General features: G+C 44.2%; 1 protein-coding gene across 1 annotated transcript in view; it reads right to left on the bottom strand.

Annotated features, from left to right (window-relative positions):
• Window positions 1-250: 250 nt before the first annotated feature.
• LOC138366938 (methyltransferase-like protein 27) overlaps window positions 251-25,121 on the bottom strand; it is a 79,382-nt gene continuing 54,511 nt past the window's right edge. The window contains exons 7-8 of the mRNA XM_069328229.1: window positions 24,515-24,627; window positions 251-2,712 (exon numbers count right to left, since the gene is read on the bottom strand). Coding sequence (XP_069184330.1) covers window positions 2,635-2,712; window positions 24,515-24,627 — 191 coding nt within the window. The 3' untranslated portion in view covers window positions 251-2,634. The remainder of the gene's footprint in view (window positions 2,713-24,514; window positions 24,628-25,121) is intronic.

Below are 25,121 nucleotides of genomic sequence, written 5' to 3' on the forward strand. Positions count from 1 at the left end.
ACATACAACATTTGTACCAGCATTATATATTCGAGTCAGGAGTCAACTGTTCCAACTAGATGAATTAAATCAAGTGTTAATGAAAATATATTTAAAAAAAATTCTAACCTCTCTATATGTGGAAATGAGAGTTTTTGTTTTTTTTTGTAAATCAGGTAGTTTTAAGAAGATAAAAATAGCCAGAGATATCATAAAGGTGTAATGGAGGAAAAAAATATTATTATTGTTTTATTTTAATCTTTACAGTGGAAAATTTGTGATTAAATTTACAGATGCAGTGAAGGAGATATAACTGAAAAAGTTAGGTATAATTCAGGATATCTATAAACCAGAAAGATATATCTAACAAAGTTAGGCCAAACTCAGGATATTTATCAACCTAAAAGAAAAACATGAACTCCAGCCCAAGTTCGAGTATTTATCACCATTCAGAAAAGGTCAGAGAAAAACTTAGTAAGCCCAATAAAGTATTAGTAAGTCTCTAGGGTCTGAATCATGGATGGTTACAAACATGACCCCCGGGATTCCAGGGGGCCAAGGTCCCTGCGGCCCGGTCTCTGACCTGGCCTCGGAGAACGTGGTTACAATTCTGGTGAAGTTGGATATAGATCACATGCATCCAATTGTCGACCAGTTAGTTAAATGTCCATACTGGGGAAGTTGATAGTCAGTCTTGGTTAACATAGCTGCTCTCTTTCTTTTCTAGCATATTAAAAATTGCTGATAATAAAAGTATTTATAATAAAGTAAACCCTACCTCATTAGTGACTGTTATATAAACTAGTACCATAGAAAAGGAAGGAAAGTATGGCATGTTTATTGCATATGAAGCAAAGGGTCAATTTAAATGGAAAAAAGACTGGGCTTGAAAATAATATTATAAGTCGAACGCCCCAGGGATTGCTCTTGTGAACTCTTCTCTTTATTATCTACATAAACGACTTAAGAGTTGGCGTTACTGACGACATCAGTAAACTTCCAGATGATTCCAAAATAGGCAACATCTTAAATTTCATTGAGAGTGCATTGCTTCAAAGTGACCTGAATAAACTCCTGTATATGCTAAAAGTCTGTAACTGCAGTTTAAAGCAAATAAATACAGAGATCTTAGCCTAGAAAATGAAAATAGAGGCACTATATTAGTTCAATAATGTCAACATCATGAGTTAATTTTGTGACAGTGATCTAAGCGCTTTGATTATTGGGAATCTTAGACCAATCAAATAATGCATAAGTACTCGAAATATAGCAACATTATGCTGGGAGTCATATTTGAAAGTGTTAGTAATAATTCCTCATCTGTTATTCTTCAGAGTTATCTCACCCAGAGTTATCTCGCCCGACTTGGATTATCTCAGCCATGTTAGGCCCGACTTGGATTATGCAAATCAGTTTTGAGCATCACGTTACAAGATGGACAAAATTTCAAAGGAGTTGAACGAAAAGTTACTTTGTCTTTCAACTTATGATTTTATCAACTTTGTCAACATATCAACTTTCTTTTAACTAAAAAAATAATTATCCTTATAATAATACAAATAAGGATCGTCTTGTAATAAGATGATGGCAGTAAAAATCTCCCACGTGAATAAAGAATAAAGAAACCATTTACTTTCGTTAGTAAGAAGATCAATGAGTGACATCAATGAAGTATTCAAGTGGTTGTTGAGCTACAAAGGGGATATTTATAGTGTATAAAATATATAGATAAACCAGAATGTGAAACAATGGGTTTTAATTTAATTTAAAAAAGTTTTGATTGAGGAAGTCTGCCGAATAGTATATCAGAGGTTTGTGCGTTGGACCGTTTCAAGCGTAATCTGCATCAATATATGACAGTTTGTGGTGAGAGTAGACGTCGCAGCTGCTGGTAGGAACCTAGTCACATCCTGGGTGATGGTGAGAGTAGACGTCCCAGCTGCTGGTAGGAACCTAGTCACATCCTGGGTGATGGTGAGAGTAGACGTCCCAGCTGCTGGCAGGAAACTAGTCACATCCTGGGTGATGGTGAGAGTAGACGTCCCAGCTGCTGGCAGGAACCTAGTCACATCCTGGGTGATGGTGAGAGTAGACGTCCCAGCTGCTGGCAGGAACCTGGTCACATCTTGGGTGATGGTGAGAGTAGACGTCCCAGCTGCTGGCAGGAACCTAGTCACATCCTGGGTGATGGTGAGAGTAGACGTCCCAGCTGCTGGCAGGAACCTAGTCACATCCTGGGTGATGGTGAGAGTAGACGTCCCAGCTGCTGGTAGGAACCTAGTCACATCCTGGGTGATGGTGAGAGTAGACGTCCCAGCTGCTGGTAGGAACCTAGTCACATCCTGGGTGATGGTGAGAGTAGACGTCCCAGCTGCTGGCAGGAAACTAGTCACATCCTGGGTGATGGTGAGAGTAGACGTCCCAGCTGCTGGCAGGAACCTAGTCACATCCTGGGTGATGGTGAGAGTAGACGTCCCAGCTGCTGGCAGGAACCTGGTCACATCTTGGGTGATGGTGAGAGTAGACGTCCCAGCTGCTGGCAGGAACCTAGTCACATCCTGGGTGATGGTGAGAGTAGACGTCCCAGCTGCTGGCAGGAACCTAGTCACATCCTGGGTGATGGTGAGAGTAGACGTCCCAGCTGCTGGCAGGAACCTAGTCGCGCACAACACGATAGATGAACACCACTGCATCACTCTTCTTGTCATAGTTCGGCACCACCTTCTTTACTTTCTGTGGAACACCAAAACGCAAAAGTTTACCTTTCGAGTGTAAATGATATACGAAAATTACACAGGTAACAAAGTAAACTGGATAGAGTTAGTTTTATGGAAAAACATAAATCTGAACAAAGGTTAGAACATTGTATTGTACAGATACACACTGTCAGTCTTATATAGATTTTACACAAAAGTAAGTGTAGTCGACAAATGATGAGTCAGTCATTTCCCCTCTTCCCTCCCACCTTCTCCCCTCCCTAATTCTCCCCTTCCACTCCTCTCTACCTCTTCCCTTCCATTTTCTGTGTGTGTGTGTGTGTGTGTACTCACCTAGTTGTACTCACCTAGTTGTGTCTGCAGGATCGAGCATTGACTCTTGGATCCCGCCTTTCGAGCATCGGTTGTTTACAGCAATGACTCTTGTCCCATTTCCCTATCATACCTGGTTTTAAAATTATGAATAGTATTTGCTTCCACAACCTGTTCCTGAAGTGCATTCCATTTCCCCACTATTCTCACGCTAAAAGAAAACTTCCTAACATCTCTGTGACTCATCTGAGTTTCAAGCTTCCATCCATGTCCTCTCGTTCTGTTACTATTCCGTGTGAACATTTCGTCTATGTCCACTCTGTCTATCCCTCTGAGTATCTTATACGTTCCTATCATGTCCCCCCTCTCCCTTCTTCTTTCTAGTGTCGTAAGGCACAGTTCCCTCAGGCGCTCCTCATACCCCATCCCTCGTAGCTCTGGGACGAGTCTCGTTGCAAACCTCTGAACCTTTTCCAATTTCATTATATGCTTCTTCAGATGGGGACTCCATGATGAGGCGGCATACTCTAAGACTGGCCTTACGTAGGCAGTGTAAAGCGCCCTAAATGCCTCCTTACTTAGGTTTCTGAATGATGTTCTAACTTTTGCCAGTGTGGAGTACGCTGCTGTCGTTATCCTATTAATATGTGCCTCAGGAGATAGATTAGGTGTTACGTCCACCCCCAGGTCTCTTTCACGCGTCGTTACAGGTAGGCTGTTCCCCTTCATTGTGTACTGTCCCTTTGGTCTCCTATCTCCTAGTCCCATTTCCATAACTTTACATTTGCTCGTGTTGAATTCTAGTAGCCATTTCTCTGACCATCTGTGCAATCTGTTCAGGTCCTCTTGGAGGATCCTGCAATCCTCATCTGTCACAACTCTTCTCATCAACTTTGCATCATCCGCAAACATCGACATGTAGGATTCTACGCCTGTAAACATGTCGTTAACATATACAAGAAATAGAATTGGTCCCAGCACCGATCCTTGTGGTACTCCACTTGTTACTGTTCGCCAGTCCGACTTCTCGCCCCTTACCGTAACTCTTTGGCTCCTTCCTGTTAGGTAGTTCCTTATCCATGCTAGGACCTTTCCCCCCACCCCCGCTTGGCTCTCGAGCTTGAACAGCAGTCTCATGTGCGGTACTGTATCAAAGGCTTTTTGGCAGTCCAGAAATATGCAGTCTGCCCAACCATCTCTGTCCTGTCTTATCCTCGTTATTTTATCATAGAATTCCAGAAGGTTTGTTAGGCACGATTTCCCTGTCCAGAACCCATGTTGATGTTTGTTCACAAACCTAATGTTCTCCTGGTGTGCAACCAGTCGTAGCCTAATTATTCTTTCCAGTATTTTACAGGGGATGCTTGTCAGTGATACAGGTCTATAGTTAAGTGCCTCCTCCCTATCACCTTTCTTGAAGATTGGCACGACATTTGCCTTCTTCCAGCAACTGGGCAATTCTCCTGACATAAGTGACTCATTAAAGATCATTGCCAGAGGCACGCTGAGGGCCTGTGCTGCTTCTTTTAGTATCCACGGTGATACTTTGTCTGGTCCAACTGCTTTAGTTGCATCTAGAGTTGTCAACTGTTTCATTACCTCCTCTGCTGTCACCTCTATATCTGATAGTCTTTCATCTAGGGTAACCCCTTCCAACAATGGGAGCTGCTCAGGCTCGGTAGTGAACACTCCATGGAAACTGGCATTCAGTGCCTCGCAGATTTCCTTGTCACTTTCAGTATATGCCCCCTCTGTCTTCCTTAGTCTTGTCACTTGGTCGTTCACCGACATTTTTCTTCTTATATGACTGTGTAGTAACTTAGGTTGTTTTTTCGCTTTGATTGCAATATCGTTCTCATAGTCCCTTTCCGATGTTCGTCTTATGTTAATGTAATCGTTCCTAGCTCTGTTGTATCTGCTTCTGTTGTCCTCTGTTCTTTGTCTTCTGTACTTCCTCCACTCCCGCCTGCTGGCCATTTTTGCTTCCTGACACTGTCTATTAAACCATGGGTTATTATATTCCTTCTTATTTTTTCCCTTTACCGTTGGTATAAATCTCTCTTCGGCCTCCTGGCATTTCTGTATGACTAGGTCCATCATATCTTGGTCTGTTTTTCCTCTAATTTCTTCCTCCCACTGCACTTCACCCAGATAGTCCCTTATCCTCATATAGTCCCCTTTCCTGTAGTCAGCTCTCCTTTCCCAGATCTCTTGTCCCATTTCATTCCAAGCGAAAATGCGCCGGTGGGTAGACCCGACCACGGCCGCTGGAACGCCATCCAGCAGGACGACCGAGTGCGCTAGAAGATGGAAGGCAAAACTGTACAGCATGGTCGACGGCGCCGGCCTCGCTTCCCCTAGTTGCTTCTCGCTTCCAATCCCCTAGTTGCTGATTGTGTGTGTGTGTGTGTGTGTGTGTGTGTGTGTGTGTGTGTGTGTGTGTGTGTGTGTGTGTGTGTGTGTGTGTGTGTGTGTGTGTGTGTGTGTGTGTTGCAACGATGATAAAACAACACTTTTCACCTCATTAACAGCGCACAACCAGGCTGCCACACAAGTTTTCAACTGCTTATATATATATATATATATATATATATATATATATATATATATATATATATATATATATATATATATATATATATATACATATATATATATATATATATATATATATATATATATATATATATATATATATATATATATATATATATATACATATAATATAATATAATACACTAGCAGTACCCAGCCACAGCAACCTTCCCTGTGCCCCAGTCCTCACCATTTCCCCCTCACCCGCCTTCTCGGTCTCCCAACCATTCCCCACTCCACCATCCCCTTGTCCTCCCCACCATTCCCCACTACACCATCCCCTCTTCCTTCTACTCCCCTGTCCCTTTCTCCTCCCCACCATTCTCCATTCCCCCATCCCCTCGTCCCCACCATCCCAAACTTCCCCGTCTCGTCGTCCTTCCCTACCATTCCCCACTCCCTTGTCCCCTCTTTCTCCCCACCATCTCTCACTTCCGTCCCCTCGTCATCCCCACCATTCCCCACTTCCTCGTCCGATGCCTTCCCAAATGGTCTGATGTTCCCATCAGAATATTGGGAACATCAAGTGATCTGATGTTCCCATCACAAAAATATAAGAAAAACAGTTAATAAATGAAATGAAAATTTGAAAACAATGAAATAATAAACTATGCTCACGAAATGAACGATATGGTAAACAACACAGCTCAATTCCAATGCAATTCACACAAAATAATTAAATTAAAATGAAAATAAATCAAAATCTTTGAAAATTCAATTTATCAATGCAATCAGAAACATTGAAATGGAATTGTACCATATTTAGTATAGCATGTGTGTGTTGTTCTTACATGCAAAAGATGGCGCTGTTTTTCAAGAACAGCATAGTTTAACCTGTCATAGGTGGGCATCTATACTTATACTTACGAAATGAACGGTATGGTAAACAACACAGCTCAATTCCAACACAATGTCACACAAAATAATTCAATAAAAATATAATAAATCGAAATCTATGAAAATAAAATTTATCAGTGCAATAAGAAACATTGGAGTTGAATTCGTGATATATAGTACAGCGTGCATGTTGCTATTATGTGCAACAGATGGCGCTGTTTTTCAAAAACATATGTTTTTACCTGTCACAGGGGTGGCATCTATATAGTAGGTATATAAAACCATGCGCCTATTCAAATGCAATGTTGTCACAATTTCAAAGCAATCAGTAAAGAGGTTTCAAAGATTTTCCTCACATGAAAAACACATGGAAAAACACAGTTTTACAAAAAATTAATGTTTTTTTTTTTTTACCGTCACAGACGTGACATATATATTGTATGTATATAAAAACCTGGCCAGATGCGAATAGAACGTTGTGTGACAATTTCAAGGCAATCGGTGAAGAACTTTCGGAGATTAGCGATTTTGAACAAACGAACATTTTCATTTTTATTTATAACTAGCTGTACCCGGCCACGCGTTGCTGTGGCTCAGCAACGCATGTGTGTTGCTGAGCCTCAGCAACCTTTCCCTGTCTCACAATCCTTCCTCCCCCATTCTCCCCCTCCCCCGTCACCTCGTCCTCCCAACCATTCCTCACTCTCCTGTCCCCTAATCTTCCCAGCAATTCTCCACTTCCCTGTCCTCCCCACCATTCCCACCCCTCCCAATCATTTTGTCCTCCCCACCATCCCTCACTTCACAGTCCCCTCTTCTTCTTAACCATTCTCCACTCCACCATCTCCCACTCCTCCGTCCCCTCGTCCTCCTTACCATTCCCCCCTCCCCCGTCCTCTCCACTATCCCCCACTGCCCTGCCCCCTTGTCCTCCCCACCATTCTCCATTCCCCTGTCCTCTCGTCCCAAAGATCTCCAACTCCCTCGTCCCCTTGTTTTCCCCATCAATACCCCCTTCCCTGTCCCCTTGTTTTCCCCACTATCCCCCACTTATGTCCCCTCATCCTACCCACCATTCCCCACTGCCTCGTCCGATGCATTCCCAAATGATTTGATGTTCCCATCAGAAAATTGGGAACATCAAATGGTCTGATGTTCACATCTCTGAAATATAAGAAAAACAGTTTAAAAAATGAAATGAAAAGCAATAAAAAAATAAAGTATACTCGCGAAATGAACGGTATGTTAAACAACACATCTTAAATTTCAATGCAATGTCACACAAAATAATTAAATCAATATGAAAATAAATCAAAATCTATGAAAATTAAATTTGGCAATGCAATCGAAAACATTGAAATGGAATCGTGTCATATTTAGTATAGCTCTTGTTGCTGTTACATGTAACAGATGACTTTGTTTCTTAAAAAAACCGTTTTTACCTGCCACAGGTGTGGCATCTGTACTTATTCTTATGAAATGAATGGTATGGTAATCAACACAGCTCAATTCCAATGCATTGTCACACAAAATAATTAAATCCATATGTAAACAAATCGAAATCTATGAAAATTCAATTTATCAATGCAATGGGAAACACTGAAATGGAATTGTAACATATTTAGAATAGAGTGGGTTATATATATATATATATATATATATATATATATATATATATATATATATATATATATATATATATATATATATATATATATATATATATATATATATATATATATATATATATATATATATATATATATATATATATATATATAGGGGGGTACCACCACTGGTGTAATTATAGGGACCCACAGCCTCAGAGAAGGGAACACAGAGCACTCAGGGAAAAACTTGACATTTAACTCTGAATGCGAAAGAGTGTTCACTTCTCCTACCACCCCCTTTTTTTTTATTATGATGTACACTTTATTATGCAAGGTTATACAGTTACATATCTGATTTCATACAAAAAATGAACATTAAGAGGACACAAGAAAAAGTTCGCTTCCTAGAGGCTGTAGATTTCCTCGAACTCCTCCGACGCCGGGCAGGAACCGAGGATGCAGCGGGCATTTCCCCTCTGGATCGCGACACTGAGGCGCTGAAAGAGAAAACTTGCTGCTCTAGGGTCTCTTGTGGTGTCAATGAGCTTGGAACCAAGATCCTTAAGAAACCTTCTTGCACTCTCACCCCATGGGCCTAGGGTCTCAGACCCTATTGGAACGAAATTGTACCTTTGATCTAATTGCCTGTACTTGACTGACTTTTGTTTTTCTCTGTGTGTCGCTGCGGCTCCTGCCGTGCCGGCAGAGAGGGTGATGTATGTCGTTGCCAGGGTGGATACGCAAGTATAGTCCCATGCTAACTGCCTGCCACCCTTCCACGGACGCAGTGTGATTCCGTCTGGTCGGCCGGCAAAGCTAACAGAGTCACGGTTCAGTAGGTTGCGGGGCTCTCTCTCCGCTGGACACTGAGCAGAGGCAAGGCTTCTTTTAATGATGTCGTTGACTTCGTCGTGTCTAGTGTGCCAACCACCCGATTTTCCACAGTGCAGGCCATGCAATCCATATTCGTCAGCATCTGCCTCGCCGCAAATACACCTGTGAACAGTGTGGATAGGGGCAGCAAGGCGCAGAGCGACTGCAATACGGAGCTCCTGCGGATCAAGACGTATATATATATATATACGGATCAAGGCGTATATATATATATATACATATATATATATATATATATATATATATATATATATATATATATATATATATATATAGATATATTGCTCGAAAAAAACGCCCACTACATCTGATTAATCTTAGTATGTGTTGTGTACCCTATTAAGCCTTATTCTACTCTTTTCTCCTTTATGCCTAACTCTCTACCCCTTATGTATACCTATTGTTTACACCTGACCCCATTGTTTGATCCAGTTGTATTCACCTGACCCACTATTAGTATAAATATAATGTCCTGTAATGTGTCATCACTTGAGAATGAACCATGTAGGTTCGAAACGTTGTGGAATTTTATAATAAGTGTAATACATTCTATAGTTGTTTACTTCTTTTTCTTCACCTCGAAAAGGAACAAGAGTTTTGGAGTACTCCTCCTCCAACTAAACCCTGGTGCAAGAGCACTAATTAGAGGGTTAGAAGCCCTGAATCAGAAAATAGTTAATACAGAACATGCTGTCATATTCAATGAGACATAAAAGAAAACCTGCTGCCAGTATACACAAATATTTACCCACTTGACCCAGCAGTCCGCAACGCAGAGTTTACCTATAGGTACAGGCAAGATCTCATACGGCATCAACTGAACACGAAGAAGGAAGCCATCCAAACCCTAACAGAGCAAGCTGAACATCAGTTAAATAAATGGATCCAGTACGACATCCCCAACCAACTCAAGCATCCATCAACAGTGAACTATTAAGCCTAAAACAACAACACAAAACTCCTGCAGAAACGAAGACACTCCGAAAGCTGACAACCCTCAACGGGGGACAGTTAAAGATCCCTCGTCCAAAAGATGGCTACATTAACCTAACTACTCATAATCTTAACCAGGACCAACGAGACCTCTTGAATCTTGGTCTAAACTGCCAATTCATATCAAGACCAAAGAAGTATCAAAAACGCCTTGAAATCGAAATGCTTCTTGACGACATCCACAAGTTAGAAGACAACAAAAAAGTCATCACCACTGACACTTCAGGCTGAACTACTAACTGAAGCGGGGAAAAAAACGAGGAACATACTCATCAACAATCTTAACCCTACGATTCAAAGAAGCAGCAAAACAACTTAAAAATCGGGAAGATGTTACAATAAGAAAAGTCGACAAGACAGCAGCCTATGTGTTGATTCCTACCGAAGAATACATGAATAAAATTAGCGACATCCTTAGTGATGGCACCAAATTTCAACGAATCACGAGGAACCCTTTGGAACACCTTAAACGCAAAGTGAACAAAACTATTACTGCAATCAAAGCAAAGAAAGGTAGTGTTCATTTCACTAAACTTCAAGGCGACTGTGGCTTAGGATATGCCTATGGCAATGTTAAGACACAAACCAGGTAGCCCACTAAGCCCAATAATCAGCCAAATACCAACTCCAACCTATCACCTGGCAAAAAAAACTTAACAAACTCCTTACTCCATACACTCCAAGCATCTAGAGTCTACAATCATCAGCAGATTTCCTAGAATTAATCAAAACTACACAGCCCGATACTTCCCTGGACGTCTAATCCCTGTTTATCAACGTCCCAGTCGACATCACCATAGAAATGATACTGGACAGGGAATACAGAGACGAGAGCACCATCAAATTAGACATATCCGAGTCATACTTGAAGAGTCTTCTCGAGGCATATACACAGGAAGCTCCTGTCATCAGTCCGCAAGGGGACATGAATCTACAAACAGACGGAGTAGCAATGGGCTCCCCCTTAAGGGTGTTACTCGCAATTTTTTATATGGGAACCATCGAAGACAGAGTCTTCAGTAGTAGACAAGGTGCAAACAGCACCTTGGGAATACTGTATACAGAATCTTGAGAAAATTGGGTACAGCACCTTGAGAACATTATATACAGCACCTTGAGAATATTGTATTCAGCACCTTGAGAACATGTATACATCACACTGAGATCATTAAATACAGAACCTTGAAAACATTATATACATTGACTTGCAAACACTGTATACAGCACCTTGAACACTTTATACAGCACCTTGGGAACATTGTATGCAGCACTTTGAGAATATTGCATACAGCACCTTGAAAATATTTTATACTTAACCTTGAAAGCATTGTAAACAGCACCTTAAGAACAATGTATACATTGCTTTGAGAACATTGTATATAACACCAATAGGAACGTTGTATACAGCACCTTTAGAACACTATTCCTTCTCTTTCAACCCTCTCCCTCCCTCTCTTTCACTCTTACCCTTTGTCTCACCGTCTCCCTCACTCCCCCCCCCCATCTCTCTCTCTCTCTCTCTCTCTCTCTCTCTCTCTCTCTCTCTCTCTCTCTCTCTCTCTCTCTCTCTCTCTCTCTCTCTCTCTCTCTCTCTCTCTCTCTCTCTCTCTCTCTCTCTCTCTCTCCCTCTCTCTCTCTCTCTCATCTCTCTCTCTCTCTGCCCCCCCCTGCTAACCCTATCACAACTTAGTCACAAATTGGACAAACGTGGATGGGAGACGCACCAAGGAAACAGGGAAAAGTCAAAGTGACCAAATGATGGAAATATTCGCCCAAGTTTGGGAGGACATCAGGAGAGAGATGCATGATATGAAGAATACACTAAGCAACCTGCAAATCAAACTGACAGCAGCAAAGGAGGATATGAAAACCCTCACAGAGAAATAATACTGAGGCTCAGAATCAGATAATCATCCAAAGAGAAGATGTAAATGGTTTATTGGAAGGAACCACCACTGTACATGCAACATTTGCAGAAGTGGTGAGAAAGAGCTCAGAAGCAATGTCCACAGTGAAGGAGGTAGAATTGAAAACAGCATCCTCACAGGAAGCAGCAACTTGCACTAGTCAGCTGCTGGAAAAAAGATCAGTGGAAACAGTGGGCACTAAAGAACAGGAAGGCTCCAGTAGGACAGAATGGAATGGCAAGGACAGAGCAGCAGTGAATGAAATACTAAAGGAGATAAAGATTAATGGGGCTGAACAAAGCATTCAGAAGGTTTTCAGGTTAGGGTGGTACAACAAGGACAAAGACCGTCTGATAAAGATAAGTGTTTGCAAACAAGACCCTGAAGGAGAATATTTTAGCAAGAAAGAGTCAACTGCAATATGTGAGAGAAAACAAAAAAGTATTCCTCCAGAGGGACATGATGACGGAGGAGAGAGCCGTGGTGATAGAAGCAAGGAAGAAGCACAGGGTGAGAGGAGAAAACCAGGAAATCTCAGCCCCCAATACAACATTCCTAGAGGTGAGGGAATGTTGTGTTGCATCCAACACAACAACCAGCATCCCAGCAACACCAGACGGAAGGCCATCACCACCACCCTCCTCCACACAGAAACCCTCCCTGTCTTGAACCCTCCCTGCCCCTACTCAAATGCTCAGTCAACCCTCTCTCCCCACTCACCCTATACCCATCCTGTCACCTCTCCCTCATTCCCACCTTGTCCCCCACTCCCCCCTTTTCCTTTCTGTCCCCTCTCCTCCTTCACCCCCATACCCTCCCTGCCCCTGCCCTCTCCCCTACACTCCATATCCTCCATGTCCCTCCTCCCTCCTTACCCTCATACCCTCCCTGCCACCCTTTCCCATGGCTCCTTAGACCCTGTTAACCACCTAACAATTCTTCACACCTATAGAACAGTTTCCTCCATCAACAGAATCCTCACTAAGAAGGGGATATGAGAATGAACAGAAGAAAGTGAGCTTCAAGGCAATGAACACTAACATAGATGGGATTACAAATAAAACAAGTGAACTTGGAGAATGGACACTAAAAGAAAACCCAGACGTAATAGCGATCACAAAAAAAGCTAAAGAAAATGATAACAAATGTAGTGTTTCTGCAGGATTACTATGTAGTGAGGAAAGAGAGAAAAGGAAGAGGAGGTGTGTAGCTCTGCTAAAAAGACAAGGCTAGAGTTTTGAGGAGATGGTTATTCAGGGCTTTGAAGGTATCAGTGACTACATAACAGGTACCAAAGCAATTGGAGGACAAAAACTTATAGCAGTAGTCAAATATATATAATCCCCACCAAATGACAGTAGACCCAGACAGGAATATGATAGAAACAACATGGCCGCCATTAATATAATAGAGATAGCAGTTTATGTCACTAGCAGGAACGGATCTGGACTACTAATCTTGGGAGTCTTCAACCACAGGAAGAAAAATTGGGAGAACAGAGACCCACGTGGAGGACCAGACACATGGAGATCAAAGCTGCTGGACGTAGCAACAAACAATTTTTAACTCTACACATCAAGGACCGACAAAAATTAGAGAAGATGATGAACCAGTTATGCTTGATGTGATATTTACCCTAAATGAGTCAGATTTATGAAAAGTTAAGTTTGGAAGCATCCTTAGGAATGAGTGATCACAGTGTATTGATCTTCTAGTACCTAGTAGAGCTAGGATTTATCTCCACAAAAAAAAGAACTAGAAAACAAAGGGCTGGCATACCGAAAGGGAAATTATGACGAGGTGAAAAAATTCCTAAGCGATACACCATGGGACACGGAACTCAGAACTAAGTCCATGCAAGGCATAATGGACTATGTGACCCAAAAGTGCCAGGAGGCAGTAAACAAGTTTATCCCGGCCCAAAAGGAAAAAAAAATACGAAAAGATAAAGAAGAATCCGTGGTTTAATAGGGCATGTATGGAAGCAAAGAAACTAAACAAAAGGGCGTGGAGGAACTTCCGAAATAACAGAACACCTGAAGACAGAGAGAGAGTTACCCGGGAACCAGGAATGTGTATGCAAGTGTGAGAAGAGAAGCAGAAAAGAATTATGAAAAGATATAGCAAATAAAGCCAAGAATGAAGCAAAGCTACTCCACAGCCACATCAGGAAAAAAATAACAGTGAAAGAACAGATGATTAAACATAGAATGTGTGATGAAAGACACAAAGTGACAAAGAGGTGAGTGAAATACTCAACCAGAGGTTCCAGGAGGTCTTCACAATAGAACGAGGTGAATTCACTGCATGTGGAGAGGTGGCAGTAAACTAGGCGGCCTTGGAAGGGTTCAAAATTACAAGAGATGAGATCAAAGCGCATCTGATGGATCACGACGTGAGCTGCTGATCCGGACGGAATCTCACCATGAGTACTGAAAGAGTGTGCAGAAGCACTTTTCTAGCCACTCTTCATAGTGTATTGAAGAGTGGTACTACACTTCTCCCATCTCCAGTGACCTACACTGGAGATGGGAGACTTACCAGAAATATAGAAGATGGCTAATGTAATCTCAATATACAAAAAAGGATGACAGACTAGAGGCACTGAACCACAGGCCAGTGTCCTTAACTTGTATACCATACAAGGTGATGAAGATCGAGAGAAAAACCTAGTAACACATCTGGAGAGAAGGGACTTTGTGACAACCCATCAACATGGGTTCAGGGAGGATAAATCTTGTCTTACAGGCTTGATAGAATTCTACGATCTGAATTCTACTAAATTATCTCAAATATAAATTAAAATTATAATATATATTAGCATATTGTGCATATATAGGCACAGGTTAGGTTAGGGGTTTAGGTTCTGTTGGCGAATATTTGTATTTGTAGTACGTGGGGTGAAGCATTTAAAGCGTTGTGGTTCAAACAAAATTCGTTAGTGAAGCACTTAATTTGTTCCGGAAGTGTTCGAACGTCAACAGTTGTGAGTTGTGTGTAAACCGTTTTTCATTCATAATCAGGGGGTTTAGCGGGTGCATGGAATCACTTTTGGGTCTTTGTTTGGAGGATGGACATTTATAGTTTTAGGGTTCGAACAAAATTTGTCAATGAAGGACTTGTTCCGGAAGTGTTCGAACGAAATCAGCTGTGAGTCGTGTTTAAACCTTTTTTCTTTCATAACCAGCTCGTTCTCCAAACAAATAACGAAAAGTGATTCCATGCATGCGCCAAACCCCCTGTTTATGAATGAAAACGGTTTACATACGTCTCACAACTGATTACGTTCAAACACTTCTGGAACAAATGCTTCACTGACGAATTTTGTTCGAACCACAACGCTATAAATACTCAGCCCATCCTCCAAACAGACCCAAAAGTTATTCCATACACTCACCAAAATCCCCTGTTTATGAATGAAACCAGTTTACACACAACTCACAACAGATTTCGTTCAAACACTTCCGGAGCAAGTGCTTCATTGACGACTTTTGTTTGAACCACAACGCAATAAATGCTTCACCCACGTACTTCAAATACAAACAATCGCCAACAGAACCTAAATAGGTTGCGTGGTGACCACCGGCCAGGTCGGACGTTCCTGAGGTCTATCCGGTCCTGGCTCGTGTTTACGTTGGGTGATTGCTGGTTTGCCACTGACAGGGTGACGTTTGACTTAGGGGCCATTATACCCGAAAATCCGAAGAAAAATGGAATATTTACGAAAAATACTACAACGTTCTGGCAACACTGTGGTGCAAACCGTTTTATGTTATCTTGAAAAATAATGTAATTAGAGTAAAATTTCCTGCTGCAACTTTCCCCAATCCGGTCCTCGAGGCCTGGGTGCGCCGCGGGGTTATCTTGAGATGATTTCGGAGCTTTAGTGTCCCCGCGGCCCGGTCCTCGACCAGGCCTCCACCCCCAGGAAGCAGCCCGTGACAGCTGACTAACACCCAGGTACCTATTTGACTGCTAGGTAACAGATATAGTGTGTTACGTTGTTTAAGTCTAATATTTCGTAATAGCGTTGAAAATAACTTATGCATAAAACAAATATAAACTCACTCATTGGCAACAGTCTCGTGTGAGGGAGAGGGTGGGGTTCGTGGCTTAGCAGTCAGTCACTCTGTGTGTCCCTCAGCTAGTGGATCTATCATTGACGCGCGCTCACAATATCTCCCAGAACTCTCGCTATTTGTACTGCAATATGACGTACCAAACGAACAAGAGGAAAGCATTGAAAGCTAGATGCATGCGAGCTCTCCGTAGAAGGTACTAGCTGGCCGCAATGCGTAGATCACGCATTGTGACGAGTAAAGATCGTGGCAGCCTCTCAGCCAAGAGTGTGAGGAACTGTCGCAGCCCGCTACCCCCCCCCCCCCCCCAACTTTTACAACTATATCTGCCTTCACAGCCTTTATTTATTATTCAATTTACATGAAACTTGCACATTATATGTAGAGTTTATGCCTCTAAAAACACTGGTAGTTTTTCGTATCTACGTAGATTTATTGATTTTATAAATATTGATAAACTTCATTTTGTTGCATACGTTTTTGGGAAACTTTAAAAATCTGTATTATTGCACTAAATACATCTGGGATAAAAGTCCTTTGTTCATATCTTTATTATATAGTAAGGTCATAGCTAAGTGTCATAGAAATTATTTCGGTTCACAATTGTGGGCTGTGAAAATAATTGAACATTGTTGAAAAATTGTCTAAATTTTTTTTTTCTCCCTCTCTATTTAGGCTGAGATGCTGAAACTTGGCCCAATTGCAGCACCTTTCACATGTATCACGATAATAAATTTTTAACACCCTACAATAACTCTATTATTTCCTGGTATAATGGCCCCTTAGCCATGGGGACTTCTCGCCCTCCAGTGAAGAGGACATTGTCGGCTGGTCTGGCATTTACGGTACCGGTGGACCATTCGTTGGTTAGTGTCGCCCTGGTGGACATGCTTCATGTGCAGCTATCGGACCCGGTGGGCATCCAGCTGCTTCAGGGCAACCGTGCTGTGGTCAAGTTCCGCCTCCAGGCTGCCTTTCAGGCGTTTCTCGAGCGGTGTGAGGGGCGTGTTTACCTCTCTCCCTGATACTGCTGGTTCTATTAAGGTGGTGAATCTTAATGTCACCTTGACGTCTGTGGCGGTGCATAGTGTCCCCTTCGATTTTCAGGACGACTTCTTGAACTCCTGTTTTGAACGATTTGGGACAGTGTTAAGTGTTCGTTGGAACAAGGTCGTTGCCGGGCACTGTGTTGGTATGCTTGACGGCTCCCGCACCCTGACGATGTCGCTGAAGTGTAGTATACCGTCGTCGATGTCCGTGTTGGGTTACACACTCCGCTGCCAGTATCAGGGTCAACCGCGCACCTGTTATCGGTGTGGTCACGAGGGTCATCTGGCTGTTGCGTGCGACGTGGGAGCAACTGGTTGGGTGCATGTTTTTCGTGCGGAAGATTTTCCACCCCTGTTGCGTTCGGACGGTTCTGAGGGCGGAGTGGGTGCTGTGCCTGAGGCGCCTGATTGCCTGTCTGCTGGTCCGCCTGTTGAGGCGATTTCTACGTCCTGTGCGACACGTCTGGTGACTGCTGTGGCCCCTGGGGTTGTTGAGCCGGTGTGTGTGGGTGTTGGGCCGTCGCCTGAGCTGCATGTAGTGCAGGATGTCCCGGTGGAGGTTCATGTCCCGTCCCCGCCTGTGGATGTGATACCGGCTCCCGGGGACGCGGGTTCTGCTGTATTGGAGGGGGGGCTTTGACAGGGAGAGGTGCCTGTGTGTGTTGGCGACTGTAGTTCTGCTCTTTCCGTCCCTTTGCAGAAGCGTGCACGTCGGTGCTCGAAGGCTGTTTCCCTGGATGATGTGGACAGTGTGAGTGATGTGGACTCTTCGGACGGTGCTGGTGTGACCTGTGTGGGTGTAAAGATGGTGGCTGTGCCTGCAGTGGGGCCTGCTGGGAGTGGTGTGGTGCGGCCTGTCTCGAAACGTTCTCGGCGGGCTCGGAGTGTCTCCCCTTCGTGGTGTGCCTTGGGAGGAGGTAGGGGAGTATGGTGCTCTGGCGTCCCCCGCCGTGGATGATGGTGCTGTGAGGGGTTCTGAAGTTACTACCTGTGCCCCACCTCCTGCGTCACCTGCTGGTGGATCTCCGCAGTGGAGGGTTGCCCCTGATGACCGGGACCTCGTCGTGGTGTTGCGGAAAGATGTGCTCCGGGGGGCCTCGGCTCCTGTGCCCTGTGGTGGGGTCGATGCCCCGCCTGCATCCCCTGCGGTTCCCTCTCCTTCATTGCCCCGGTCTGGGGGAAGCCTCGTCCCGACTGCTGGGGTAGTGCCCTGTGGGGTTCCAGTGTTGAGCACTTATCGGGATGCCCGGGTGCTTCCGATCCCGTGGTGCTCGTCCACTGTCTGGGTGTCGCGGGTGAAGGAGTTTGTTTATAGGGTGCCAGATAAGATGTCTCAGCCAAGGGCACTGCATGGTGGCCAGCTGCCAGATGATTTGTGGGTGATTTGGGAAGCGCACTGATTGCGCTTTCTGATATACTAGGTCCCGGAGAAATATTAGTTAACGTTTTGCGCACACCGCTATGCAGTACGTGGTTCTGCTGCCGCCGTGCACTCAACACCCCGCCCTACGGTGCGGGGAGTCTCCCTCTAACGTCCACCTCTGTTTCCGTCGCCAATCCTCTCTCTCTACGGCCCGCCACATCCAACACTTTTGACTTTCTTCTCCTCCTTAACGTCTACGCATTTCCCTACATTTGTCCTGGTGCAGTCATCAGGAGGGTAAACCCTTCATGCAAACTGCACCTATTCTCAAGAAGAAGAGAAGAACCTAAACACCTAACCTAAACTAACCTATGCCAATATATGCATAATATGCTAATATATTATAATATTAATTTATATATGAGACAATTCCCGTTTTGAATGAACAGCATGTAAAAATTTATGAATGCGCCTGTGGGGTCGACTGCTGGATGTAATGAATTTGAGTCGAGGACGGGTTCCACACTGTTGACGTTTAAACACTTCCGGAACAAGTGCTTCACTGACGAATTTTGTTCGAACCACAATGCTGTAAATGCTTCAGCTACGTACTACAAATTAAAATAATCGCCAACAGAACTTAAACACCTAACCTAAACTAACCTATGTGTCAGGAGATGAATTCTCCAGCTCCCTTGTGCACTGAATGGGTGCGCAGTCCGATGTGCACAGTCCGTGAGCACAGGTGCTTGTGCACTGTAGAATCAGATTGGGAATTACAACTCTCTCATAGCCGTGTAAGGTGTCTGTAGGAATCTCTCGACGAGTGCTCGTCATTGATGCTATTGTGATATCTGTATTGAGTCTGTAAGGAGAGTTACAGCAGGGAGTTGTTTCTGTTGAATTTTGTACCAGTTCAAGTGTAGTGAGGGGGTTTGGGATTAACGGCTGTAGGTAGACCCTCCTGCTCACGTGATCCCCTCGTGAGAGGGGCCATAGCGTCACCTGGAAGGAGCGTGATTGGCCAAGGCTCCTGGGCTCTGGAATGCTTCGCAGTGATTGATCGAAGAAGCTGCAAGTACCCGGGTCGCTAGAGGGCCCTCTCTTGGTGCCAAAGGGCATTCTTTCAAGTGTCGGCAGCTTGAGGAGGACGTAATTTCTCGTGCTAGGCCAAGCACCCGAAATACCGCCTGCAACGACACAAAAGTCACTCTCGATCGTTGTGCCAATATCCCAGGACCGTGGGAAGTAAGAATCCGGTATCCAGGAAGAGGGAAAACAGCGATAAAGCTAACGAGTGTGAACTTAGTGATTGTCACCAAGCCACGTGATTCTAGAACGCCATTCAGAGAAAACTGGACTGTGGAGGCTGTGTTGATCTACATGTGGTAGTGACATCCGTCGTCTAGCGTGCCTTAGCTACAAGGTACCTGGGAGAGACGATCTTGTGAAGTGTTGTGTTGGAAATCTTAAATTCGCAATTCCGCGGAATTACCAGTGAACAGTGAAGTACTCTACTAAAAATACGATCTTTCCTGCCTCACTCCACAAAGTTATGCTCCTACTCCGCCTACAGAATCGCTGACAGCACTTGTGGGGCATAGTCATTTTCATGTGCCGCGCCGTGTTAGCGCCGTACCTGTCGTACCGCGCCGTGCTGAGGGCGTTGTACCATCCCAGCTGTGTGTATATACCAGCTGCCGCCGTGCCTCGCTCCCCTTGCCTACCCTAGGCTGATTGAATTTGAACAATTATGCCTTTTTCAGGACCACCACGAGCACCAGGGATACCATCACCCCCGGCAGGGGGAGCCACCCCCCCCCCCCACGAGGATCCAGAACCAACTGATGCAGGCGAGGTATCGGGAGCAGGACCCAAGGGCCCCACACCGACCCCAACCCCAACCACAGGCGCCACACCAGGGCCCATACCACTTTCCGGAAGCACCCCAATACCCGACGCACCATCCTTGCACTCCACAGAGGAATTGCTTGTAGAAGAAGCATCAACACACGCCACATCCTCACATTCCTCAGCCCACGTACGAGGAGGCGAAGCACTCCAACGCGTACAGGAACGCTTGGGAACTGGCCGTTGATCGTCGGAGCTGTCACCCCCAGCAGGGGTCGCCCGGGACGAGTCGGCAGCATGCTGCCCCACAACCGAGGGAGCACGCCCCCGCAGAACGTCAGCCTCAGGTACACAGGATATGAGCCCGCCACCCAGAGGACACAGGAGAAAAAACAGGCGCAGCTGGCAAAGGGAAAGGAACCAACACAGATGAAGAAGCTCGCAGGGACGTCGAAGGCGGGAGAAGAGGAGAGGAGGGAACAGGAACAGAAGCCGCCGGAAGCGAAAATACAGACATCGGAAGCGAAGAGACAGACTGGGGGGGCGGAGCCGCACACACCACCACCTCATTGTGTACACCACCATCCACACATGCCGGGTCAGCAGGCGGCTGGGGAACCTCCCCACCCACTCCATCACGAGGCGACAGGTCCTGCACCACCAACGGGGGAAAGTCCTCTTCCCGGAACAGATTAACAGGTGCAGCCGCGACCCCAGTGCAATCGGCTACCAGATACCTCTCAATGCCACAACGAAAACAGGAGCATGGTTGCCTTGCATAGAATGCCCACAGAGTGTACCCCAGCAAGGTTACCATGGAAGGAATCGGGGACTTGAGTCTCAAGGCGAGAGTCCGTGTACCACAGGAGACCCCGCGCTACTTTCCGGAAGAGACAGAGTTCATACGGAGGGATACCACCGTAAAATATTGGCCAAAGTATCTCCGAAGCAGGCTCTCAAAAACTCGAGGGGCACACCATGCAAGGCCACATAGGTAATTTAGCAGCAGCGGTTGGAAATGGCGACCGTATCGCCGTCCCCCAGGGAGGGTCAACGTACGCCCATCATAGCAGCTACGAACTCCTTATACACCGCCGCGGAGTTAAACTTCACTAGTATTCGGTGGGTCAGCTGGAGCCCGTACACCTCAGCTACGCGAACACATAACATGTCCAACAACACAACCTCAAGAGCAAGGTATGAAGCATGGCCTGAAAACTCCAAACCAATGGTTTCTGTCCGGCGAGCAGAGGAAAGGGGGATCTCCATGGAGCCGACACGCCAAGCAGCACCCTCCCACACGCAACTCCAGGCAACAACTCCCTCTGTTCAGTTAGTCATTATTCAGTCAGCGACGACGGGAAGGATCTCGTGGGTCCACCAGGCGGTTGAATAGCTGTTCCTAAATGTGCCACTGGGGTAGACAGTAATCTAGATTTTTATTTAATAAATTTGTTATTGTTCTAGAAACGGTCGTTCATATCAAACCCGCCACATTATTGTCCAACTTTTCATGTTCTGTAACGCTTTGCCTGCTTATGTGTAAATTAAGTCTGTTCCTAAAAGCTAGAGTCCAATTCATAGCACTACACTTAAAAAAATTCGAAGTAAGTACCCTTTGGTTATGCTTCATTGGTAGTTATCACTAGAAGGAGCCAACGACCTAAGTGGACAGGTTTCACCCGTGTGGTGAAGCCTGGCGGTTTACTCCCGCTATTTTTATATGGTCTCAGGTTTTAGGTTAAATATCTGCTTGTATGCAGTTCTTTCTGTTTGAGGTCTGCCTCCCATGCGAGGTAGTTCCATTACGTAACATCAATAGGAAAATAATTCTTTTGATCAAGTCAAAGAAAAAAAATCTCATACGATGCCTATACATGCACAATATGCTAATATATATGTTTTTGGCTCCTAAGTGGGCCTGTGTTTTTCTGTTGTTCAGTTTTTCTGTGTTATATTTGTGGCCTTGGTTTGCCTTGGCCTTTGCTCCCTGTTTTTGCGTGTTTGGATGCTGTGTGGTGTGCGGTAGAGGTGTACTCACCTAGTTGTGCTTGCGGGGGTTGAGCTCTGGCTCTTTGGTCCCGCCTCTCAACCGTCAATCAACAGGTGTACAGGTTCCTGAGCCTATTGGGCTCTATCATATCTACACTTGAAACTGTGTATGGAGTCAGCCTCCACCACATCACTTCCTAATGCATTCCAGTTGTCAACCATTCTGACAATAAAAAAGTTCTTTCTAATATCTCTGTGGCTCATTTGGGCACTCAGTTTCCACCTGTGTCCCCTAGTGCATGTGTCCCGTGTGTTAAATAGCCAGTCTTTATCAACCCTGTCGATTCCCTTGAGAATCTTGAATGTGGTGATCATGTCCCCCCTAACTCTTCTGTCTTCCAGCGAAGTGAGGTTTAATTCCCGTAGTCTCTCCTCATAGCTCATATCTCTCAACTCGGGTACTAGTCTGGTGGCAAACCTTTGAACCTTTTCCAGTTTAGTCTTATGCTTGACTAGATATGGACTCCATGCTGGAGCCGCATACTCCAGGATTGGTCTGACATATGTGGTATATAATGTTCTGAAAGATTCCTTACACAAGTTTCTAAACGCCGTTCTTATGTTAGCCAACCTGGCATATGCTGCTGATGTTATCCTCTTGATATGAGCTTCAGGGGACAGGTGTGGGTGGGTATGTGTGTTTGTCTTGTTGTTTGCGTGAGTGTTTTGCGTGTGTGTACATTCTTTTCTTGTCATTCTGTATATGTTGTATACCTTGTGGCGTGTGTGTGGTCGTGCGCTCCTTTGTTCCTCTGTGTATGTGTGGTAGGAGTGGTTTTGTGCACGTGGTCCTCTATCCACGTCTGTTCTGTCTCTGTTTTATGTATTTGGTTGTGGGTGTATTTTATATTATTTATGTTATGTATGTATCTTCTTTATTTTTTATGTGCTTTTCTCTGTTTTATTCTGTGTTGATACGTATCTCTGTACTAATTAGCGCTTTGTTTTCTGGTACCCGTGTTGGGTTATCGGGGTTGTGCCCTGTTTTGTTATTTTTTACCTGCTACGTGTTTTCCTTTTTGTTTTTGCGGTTACTGTTACTGTTGCTGTTTACTGTTACTTTTATTGTTCCTATGTACTGTTATTTCTTTGGTATACTTGATATGTACTGGATTTCATTGTGTTTGTGAGTTCTTGTATTTGTTTTCTCTATAAAATTGAAAAAAATATGCTAATATATAATAATATTAATTTATATATAAGAAAATTCCTGTTTTGAATGAGACGCATGTTAAAATTTATGAATGCGTATGTGGGGTCGACCGCTGGATGTAATGGACTTGAGTCGAGGACGGGTTGTTTAAATGCTTCACCCACGTACTACAAATACAACTAATCGCCAACAGTACCTAAACACCTAACCTAAACTAACTAATGCCTAAATATGCACATTATGCTAATATATAATAATAATAATTTATATTTGAGAAAATTCCTATTTTGAACGAACAGCATGTTAAAATTGACGAGTGCGTCTTTGGGTTCGACCGCAGGATGGAATTGACATGGTCTGAGGACGGGTTGGTTTACTATTGTTATTGAAATCAACAGTTTGAACTAAATGCTTCCTGGACATAAATAAAAAGTGCTTCATTTTAATATATGCTGCAATTTGTCACGAAAAAAGAATTCTGATATCAAATAGCATTCATTTACAGTAGAGAAAAGTTATCCTCAACAATATAATTCAATATTGCTTTGTCCATAATGTAAAAAGCAAAATGTTATAAATTTTTAAGCATCTTCTTGTGGTTTATCTTGAGGTGATTTCGGGGCTTTTAGTGTCCCCTCGGCCCGGTCCTCGACCAGGCCTCCACCCCTAGGAAGCAGCCCGTGACAGCTGACTAACACCCAGGTACCTATTTTACTGCTAGGTAACAGGGGCATAGGGTGAAAGAAACTCTGCCCATTGTTTCTCGCCGGCGCCTGGGATCGAACCCAGGACCACAGGATCACAATTCCAGCGTGCTGTCCACTCGGCCGACCGGCTCCCTAGCATCCTAGCAACTCGAAAAGCAGTATTACAAAGTATCCCCCCCCCCCACCAATGAAATAGACTTTTGACCTCGACTGTACATATATATTTATTTAAGTATGCAGTATAATAAAATGCATTTAGCTTGTTGTCTTCTTGCCATCTTTCACGAATGGTTAATTTTTTCTAATAAGAACACAACATTTGAGGATTTCCTGGTATCGGGCAGTCGGGACACATACGATTACTTGATCGTCGTCGCCCTCAACCAACAACAACACAACATTTGAGGAAATATTACCTGCTGCCACAACCCTTGTTGTTCTAGGCGTTCCATGCGTGGCTCCAGCTTGTCCTTGTATTCCTCCAGTGTCGTCAGGTACTTCACATTCGTCACAATTATCACCAGACCACCTGCGTGAAAAGAAAGGTATTAGTACCTGAAAAAGGTGATGCCCTCCAACACTCGGTGATGGCAGGCGCTGCACACTACACATGTCTGACATTGTTCATGTGTAGGGTGCTGTCCACCACCACTCGTGAGTGTGGAAGGTGCTGTCCACCACCACTGGTGAGTGTGGAAGGTGCTGTCCACCACCACTCGTGAGTGTGGAAGGTGCTGTCCACCACCACTCGTGAGTGTGGAAGGTGCTGTCCACCACCACTCGTGAGTGTGGACAGAACTCAAATTGTGTTGTTAATGATTATAGTTATCTGCACTATGTTTAAAATACTTGCTAGGTTGTACTATTACTTCTACCCAAGACAAGTGTGACATCCTTCCCTTACACCAGGTTAAACAATTAATTTTATTATCTTACTATTACTTGAGAAAATTGGACTGTATTTATAACTTTATCCTACTAGGTGTTTACTTGTACACATAGCTGGGGGGTTTATATTACATA

This window comes from Procambarus clarkii, chromosome 2 (genome assembly GCF_040958095.1).
Source record: "Procambarus clarkii isolate CNS0578487 chromosome 2, FALCON_Pclarkii_2.0, whole genome shotgun sequence".
NCBI classification, from domain to species: Eukaryota; Metazoa; Arthropoda; class Malacostraca; order Decapoda; family Cambaridae; genus Procambarus; species Procambarus clarkii.